We start from the raw sequence: 8,620 nt of genomic DNA, 5'->3' as shown, positions 1-8,620 counted from the left end.
CAGCTGGATGATGTCATATCCGTGAAGAAGGGTCCCTAAACCCTAACGCGCTGCTCGGATTTTCGCTGCGTGCGTGACCGCAAACTTTTTCCCCCTCACTCTCGCAGTGACGAGGTTTTCTCCCCCGCTGCCCACATGGCATGCGTAACGGGGACCACTGGATGGATGTGCCCCCCTCCTCCCCAGGAAGCCGTGGTTTTCACCAGCGCGTAGTGGACGAGTTGGCGCGAGCCCACGGGTAGAAACTTGCGTGAAAATTGTTGTACTCGTCGCGGAGGAGGTGGAGGAGGGAAACGCTGCAAACAGCCGACACAATGTGGTCGCTGTCCGTGGTCCTGAACCCGCTGCTGTTCCTGCTGCTGTTCGGATACTGCCCTTCAGTGGTGAGTTTACTGCCTCCACATCTCTCTCAAATAAATAAAATAAACTTCAGCACGAGCTAAAAACGCCATATAATGTCCTTGTTTTCAAAACTTCACCTGATTGGGGGTGCCTTTTATTAGGGTGGAGTTGCACAATTGTTGGTGAATGAGTCATTTCAGGTTTTTTGCATGTTTGGCTGCTTCTTTGCTATACTCACTGTAGCCTGCACATGCTCAAGCATTGGCAGGAATAAACAATGACATGCCAGAAATGTTTGGAGGAAATGGTCTGAAATTATAAAGACTGAATTTAAAGTGGTGGCAGAGGAAGAGGCACCCTCACAGCACTCATGTTTATTGCCTACATCAACCACATAGCACTCATATTGATCCTGGAGTATTGCCAGGCATATAACTCACTTTTAAGGGAGAGTTCAATCATTGTGGAAATAAATAAATAAATAAATAAAACATATTGCTGCTGCTGCTGCTGTTGCTGTGAATTATATCCAAATCCCCTCCCAGACTAAAGAACATCTTGATAAGGGCATTTTCTCTCTACTTTTACTGAAATGATCTATTCATTTCTGCTGCCGTTTTCTCCTTCATGCTTCTTTATTCTACATTTTTAGGGGGAAATTCATCCTGCCAGTTTAAGCTTTACGAATGCATTTGGGAGCATTATCGCAAATTAGGAAGAGCAGCTTGCAGATCACCAAGCCATTTGGACAAGAACAATGGTCGATTAGGTTCATCCCACCCATGCAGAGTACAATCCCTGTGCCAGTGTCTTGATTGCAAAGCAGTGTCCTCACTTACTATATCACCTTGCCATGATTGAAAGTGCTGTGCTGAATTAATGTCTCCCCCCCCGGTTTGCTCGCAAAAAACAGGAAACATTTTACAGGGTGCTCAAAAACTGAATGGAGATCTGTCAGAAAGTCTAAACGAATGGTGAAAACAAAGAAGGAACCAGCTGTCTGAATTATTTAATGAGAGAAAAAACTCTTTGTGCAGAGTTGGAGAGTGCATCTGGCTTGGCTGAGCTACAGATTCATTTTAATATGAGGAAATGTGAGAGTGAGAAGAGGAAGGGGGGAGGATGTGCGTCACTCAAGAGACAGAGGAGAAAGAAAGGTTTAAACAGAGTGGTGAAACTGCCTTCTTTTAAGGAGCCTTTTAAAGCAAAGTAAGAAAAAGAAGAGCTGAGGGTGGTTTTTCTGCTGCTTTTATTCCATTCAGCTGTGATGCTATGATGAGAGAGGCAGCTACAGTCATGGTGCACCACGCCACCCAGTATTTCTGCTACAATGTATCACACATGACCTCTAGATATTTTAACACAATATTATTTTCTACGGCTGCTGTTGCGGTGAGACTTTTCATAAAATGCACATTGAGCTTTAGACTCAGTGGTGGCAAATAAAAAGATTGTGAGGGTGACATTAATTATATTTTACTTTCACGGCTCGTCTCTCTCAATCACATAAAGTACCAATTCACCATCAGGGCATCAGTAGAATAAGCTTCAGTTCCAAGATCACAAACTTCAGCAGCAACCAACAGCATGTGGGACAAAGATCAGGGCCTGCAGCGCTTTGATAATACCTGAAACAATTTTCTGACAATCTGATAACGGCAACATAAGAGAGTTGTGCTGGGAGAAAGAATGAAAGCTCGGGAGATTGATAGCAGAGAAGTTTTGTTATTTTTCTTTCATGATAAAAAAGTGAAAGGGAGATGTGGCAAAGGAGGCTTAAAAACTATATTAGTGACAAAATAGGATAACATGAATTCCTGTGTTGCAAAATACCATTTCAGGGTCTGAGCAGCTACTTTGCTCTCAAAACACAGTTTTTTTTCAAAGTACCACAATTTTGATAGTCCAATGACAGATAGTGAATACAGTATTTAACAGCCTATTAGTCGGGATTAACAACTCAATGATTTTGCTTTGTAATATTTATCTACATATATAAGAATATATGTGACATTTCACTACATTTTCTCAGAATAATTTAGCTTACTCAAACTATTCGCTCAGTTGAGTTCAACTAAATTATTCAGAGACAATGAAGGTTCAGGAATCGTCACATATACAGGTGTTTCCAACAGTCTGTGAGGGAGTAGCTGACAGCTACCTTACTGAAGTAAGCTAACATATGTTTCATGACATATGTAAACATTCTAAGTTTCACTGTTTAAGTAACTCTACACTATCTTTTCGTTTTGCACGGGACACAATCAACAAAATGTTTGATTAAAGTTCTGTGTTTGTTTGACCAATCCACCTTAAGTGAACTTTTACTTTAAGTAAACACATAACAATGTCTCTTCAAGGCAGTGTAAAATGGTCAGCTGAAAGTGTTTCTGCCACGTTTTGCCATTGTTATTACTGAGAAAGCGCAGCTGACACTGGTCACTAGTGTTATTTGTCACACTAGTGGCCAGTGCCGTTATGTTACATGTCATGCCCGTCACACCTCTTTTGCTTCCACAATGCCGGCATGCTGTCTTAAACCACACACTGGTGCAGCATGATGCTACTGTTGTTTGGTTTTCTGTAAAAATGGAAAGGCAGTATAGCAAGGGGACTTTGTAGCTAAAATACAAAGCGAAATGTCTGTGTGAAAAGGGCCAAATGCTCTAACCTATCTGTAGGTGGATTATCCAAATAAAGAATTACCCTTTTCTATGACAGTACAACAGTATAAACTGATATGCCCACATTGTAGCTTCAAAAGTCACCCAAGTGGGTGAAAATGATGAGTCAAAGTCTGAGCTTTCTCCTCACTGTGACGTCTTCGCCTGCTCAGTGGGGCCGTGATCTTTCATGGCTGATTCCAAAGGCTCTTTTAACTGTTCAAGGTGACAGGTATAAGGATGAATGAGATAAGGAAAAGGAAGCCTGCACTAAAAAAAAAAGAAAAAAAAACAGGGCACTCCTCTTTTCTATCAACAAGCTTCAAAAAGCTGGCCAAAGTTCCCATGTTTCCCATGTTATTCCCCAGCCGAATTGGATTTTAGAGTATAAAACAAAATCCAAATAATGGTTGGTTGTCTGCCAAAGACGTTGCAGACAAATTTACCATCCGCAGTCAAAAGGTTTCCAGTATTTGGCTGGAGGCTTGCGTTAATTTCCCATGCTGACATTAAACAGCGGTATTGTTCAAATACTGACAATGTTTGTGTGTCTGATATTAACTTTTCCAGCTCTTCAGGACACTTTTATCAATATTTGGAGTGAAACTAGTTTTTACTGTGTACACTCTGACATGAGCTGATGGTGCTGCATTAAAATATGCTGCATTGGCTTATGATGCATAACTTTATGTTCTTTGAAGCCTTATACTCTGGAGCTGCGGAGCATATTGGATGTAATAAAGAGTGGGAAAAGCTCCCACAAATCAGGTTTATCTGCGTCTCCCAGCAGGACTTTCAGTTAAGGCCTAGTGAGGAGAAACAGAGGAATTTCCGCACTTGGGTTATTCATCAAGGCTGGGAAACACTATTTATTGTTGAAGAGGAAATTCTCTGGAGACTATATACTGTGGAGGAATATCGTAAAGTAAAGGCAATGTATTCTTTCATAGCCCAGACTTTTTTTAAGACAGTGAAATTGGTTGGTGTTAAAGCTTTGGGGTGCATAAGGCAGAAGAATTGATGACCCACGAGAAAAAAAAATAAGAAAACATAACAGCTGCGTGCCGTAATTTCATGATACCATCGCCGTTGAATCTATTTAGTTTGCCTGGCTGTGGATGTGTGTGCTGTGTGTTTACGACTGTGCCTGTGTGTCTGTGCAGACCATCAGGCCAAAGGAGGGGTGGCAGGTGTACAGCTCAGCTCAGGATGCAGACGGGCGTTGTATCTGCACAGTGGTGGCACCTGAACAGAATCTGTGCTCCAGAGATGCCAAAGGCAGACAGCTCCGCCAGCTCCTGGAGAAGGTATGTGCACACAAGCCGCACGCATTTCTGCTCACGTGACAACACACAGACTCACTACCGCACACACATTCACTGTAAGTAACTCGCACACCTAGATTCATATAGACATATCACATTGATTTCTATTGTTATCCATACTCCTTTGTTGCCCTAATCCTCTGAGAGATTGCAGCCGTCAGGTCCATAACCCTATTTTCCACTTCTGCATATATTACACGGATGGTATCAGCTGAATGACTGCTTGAGAAGACGGGAACGCTTTACATCCCACCTTAACACAACTGGAGTGTTCCTGTTTTTTCACAATAAACCAGCCAAGGATATTGTTAATGTCCAAAGTATTATCAGGCTTTAAGCTTTTGATCAGGAGTATTATGTCTATCAAAGTGGAAAAATCATCCCTCAAGAGTTTGCATTATTTTTTACTTCATCCACCACCATGAATCCTTTTAATCAAATGTATGGATTTTAAGTTAATCACACAAAAGTAGTGATTAATTTGACAGCCAGCACTGAAACTAGTTTTTTTAAGGAACACTGTGTAGGATTTAGTGGCATGTTGTGATGAGAACTGCTGAGTGCAACCAGCTGAAACTATATGTCAAGCATTAACTCCCGGTTGGCCAACACAGGCCGAATTATCTGCAGAGGACCCCTCCTCTCCAAAACAAATGAACCATGTGATTAAAACTGGAAGAAAAAAAAACACTGGATAAAGCAGATTCACCGAACAAATCAGTGATTCTCCAATCCTTTTCGACCACTAGCCGTCACCAGCTAATCCATGCTCACTTTTTTCATCAAGAGGTTTTTAACCAAAGCTGAATTATCCGCAGAGGTCTCGTACTCTCAAAAACAAATGGACCACATCATTGAAACCAATAAACACACTGAATAAAGCAGTTTCACGTTAAAAATCCGCTTGTAGCAGAGGGGCTGCTAATTATGGTGGCCAAAGCGAAGATGTGAATAGCCCTATCTAAAGCCAGTGTTTGGTTTGTTCGCTCAGGGCCGCTGTAGAAACATGGCAGTGCAACAACGGACTCGCTCCCTATTTAGATATGAAAGGATCACTTCAAGATAACAAATACGACTCTTATTTTCAGGTTATTATACACTAAAGACGGCTAGGTATTATATGAAACCTATACAGTATAGTATCGCCATATGTTTGCCTGTCAATATCATATTGATACACAGATGCCAAGTATTACCAAATTATTAATATTACAAATATAATTTAAACTTTTGGTGGTTCACAAGAATATTATCATCAGTTGCTTTTTCAGTCCACCAGATCCAATTTGCTGCAATAAAAATGATTGAAGTGAGATGAAAAAGTTTTTCTTTTGAGCCAAATTTGCAGCTGAAAACTGGTAACAAATCGCAACATATCCCAGTATATGTTATCGCAATAATCAGCACACTGCGCCACATTTAAAATCACAACTATGTTGTATCAAGACTTACATATCATGACAATATTGTATTGTGTGGCCTCTGGTGATTTCCATCCCCTAAAACATTCAGACTTCCCACAAACCTTCATAGAGAAGAATCTGATGACTTTTCAAGGACCTAATAATACTTTTTTTCGTGTTTCACTTTCCCAGCATTTTTCAAATGTATCACTGTTTGAACTTTCCTCATACATTATTTCAGCTTGTTGGCATACATAACGGGAGAGACGATCAGAGAAACTGAAGAAATGATGGTTACAATAAATGTTGTCATACATCCACACATATTAGAGTAAATAAAAAAATGAGTTTACTGTAATGTAACATTAGATGGACAGTTATCCATGGAAGATAACCACTGTAATAATTTCATTACATTCTACAAAATACCATGACTTCTCTCAAACTTCTAACAATTTTTACTAATTTAATGACTTTCCCAAGCGTGAAAAATATTGTTGTGAAATTCAATAACTTTTCCGGGTTTTCCATGACAGTGGGAACCCTGTATATTATAGTCCATTTTTTCCAACTGACACCCCTAAACACTGGACCCTGGACTTTTGATCTAATCTAATGTTTTTTTTCATATCACAGTCTAAATTTAATGTACTATCTCCAAACACATAGCACATCACCAGAGTCACTTTCCTCAATTAGTCTGCCATATAAGGAAACATTGCTCTAGCCTACATTTTAATGTTGTATGCCAAAGGGTGTTCTCTGTCATTCACTGGGGCCTCTGACACTAATGTACTAAGCTGCCTCAGGGCTTCAGTGAGGCCATTTTAGGATCCCTCTACCAGGGCCAGAAAAGTATGCAGAACACAATGCCTGAGTGTTGTGCCACTTTGCTAGCTGTGTGCTCTAATAATGTTGCTTGGTTACAATTAGAACCAAAGAGAGAAGAGAGAAAGGACCGTATTTCTTCTTGTTCACATGCCCCATAAACCTTGTGAGCTTTTGTTAAACCAGAGAGACACTGTAATGTTTCTGTGTCAAATATCTACTCTGAAATATGTTATCAAACTAAGCAGATTCAATATTTTATCCTTGACAGGCAGTTTGTTTGGAATCACAACTGATAAAATTAAATGTTTAAAAACTGAGAGCAGAGCGAGGAAACGGCCCTGTGACAGTCCCGTGTCAGTGTATACAAAGCTCCATTCAGCTCACACATGGATGGTTAAAAGACAATCGTGTTGGAGGTCAAAATGTTGATTTGTTCCTTGGGAAGTTAGCGGATGGCAAGCTACTGGACGGCTGAACGTGGAGGACGTTTTAATCTCGCGGTGGACGGAAAAATCAATGCTGCGCTGTTTCATTCTTTTCAAAAGGTGCAGAACATGTCGCAGTCAATCGAGGTGTTGAACCTGCGGACGCAGAGGGACTTTCAGTACATCATGAGGATGGAGAGCCAGATCAAAGGACTGCGGTCAAAGTTTCGACAGCTCGAATCAGACAGGAAGACGCTCGTCAACAAAAACTTTCAGGTATATGTTTTTGTTTGATGTTTAACTTTGGGGAAAAAACATCACAGTGAAAGGATCTCCTCTACAGAGACCTGAGAAGCATCTGAATAGATAAACTTTTATTCCTGACTAGATCAATACAAGTCTACCACTGCCCGGCGAAGGACAAAACGGTCTTAAAAAGCTAGACAGGCTCTGTAGGAACATCCAGCATAGATTCTTAAAACTCCTTTATCAGGGAGAATGACAAGATCCTGAAGGCTACATGAAATATTTCCATTTTCCATTCGTTTTTCCCTTAAAAAACAGCATGTAGGCAGATAATATTTTACTCTGTGCAGCGGTGATCAAGTACAATACTGGCTCTTTGGCTGTAGAAGTTTTGACTTAGATAAACTTGTCTGATATTTTATAGCACATATGCTGCTGCCTCCCCCTGTGAACCTCTGAAACTTACTGTAAAAAAAGGAGTGGAGAGTAGATAGCAAGTAACTAACTACATTTACACAACAACTATGTGCAAAAAAAACAATGTTGAGGCACTTGTTTAATATTATTTACTAGTATTTTAATTGAATGCTATTTTATTTATTTATTTTTTTTTACCTCTACTCCACTATATTTATCTTTTAACTTAAGTTTTCGGATTTAGATTATTAGCACAAAATATAAATCAAGTTCTGAATCATGACATATTATCATGGATTAAGCTACCTGGCAATAAAGTGGTTAAAACTAGCCCAAATTTTACCAGTTGCAACGTCATGCCGCTTATGTATTAAAGCATCAATAATTAAAACCAATGATATAATAAATATTATTCTGAAATGTGCCATTCTCCATAGAGTGGTGACGGGATAACATTTTGTAGGTCAACCTGGAAGTTAAATTTGCCCTGGTCTCGTAGTCAAAAAGCCAATGGGATTTCTCCATTGAAATTTTGGGCTGATGCAGAAAATAAGCTCTGTGGGAAACAAACAGTCATGATAATTAACATGAAAACCACTGTAATGATTTTTTAATGTGTAAATGCAATTGCAAGAAGTTAGAGCAAACTTTAGGGTTAAATGAACTCACCACCAGAACAGGACTATGAGGAAGCACTTGGCGTGATGACGTCCTGTAAGCTCATTTAGCCACTCGTTTGCATCATGACATGTAAAAGCTTTAAAGTTGAGCAGTGGGGTATTCACTGACATAGAACAAATTGTGAAATGTCCATTAAGCTTGTGTTAACCACAGATCTTATTTCAGGCGTCTAAGCAAAAGCACATTCAAAAAGCCCAGTGACTTTGAGACGAGGGGAACCAGGAGCATTGAAATGCCACTTTTCATTTCTGGAGCGCTCTATATATATATATAAAAATATATATATA

General features: G+C 39.9%; 1 protein-coding gene across 1 annotated transcript in view; it reads left to right on the top strand.

Annotated features, from left to right (window-relative positions):
* The first annotated feature begins 314 nt into the window (after positions 1–314).
* LOC121951207 (noelin-3-like) overlaps positions 315–8,620 on the top strand; it is an 11,505-nt gene continuing 3,199 nt past the window's right edge. Inside the window, exons 1-3 of the mRNA XM_042497446.1 lie at positions 315–383; positions 4,169–4,312; positions 7,110–7,265. Coding sequence (XP_042353380.1) covers positions 315–383; positions 4,169–4,312; positions 7,110–7,265 — 369 coding nt within the window. The remainder of the gene's footprint in view (positions 384–4,168; positions 4,313–7,109; positions 7,266–8,620) is intronic.

This window comes from Plectropomus leopardus, chromosome 12 (assembly GCF_008729295.1).
Source record: "Plectropomus leopardus isolate mb chromosome 12, YSFRI_Pleo_2.0, whole genome shotgun sequence".
NCBI lineage: Eukaryota > Metazoa > Chordata > Actinopteri > Perciformes > Serranidae > Plectropomus > Plectropomus leopardus.
This window is presented reverse-complemented; position numbering and strand designations above follow the sequence as displayed.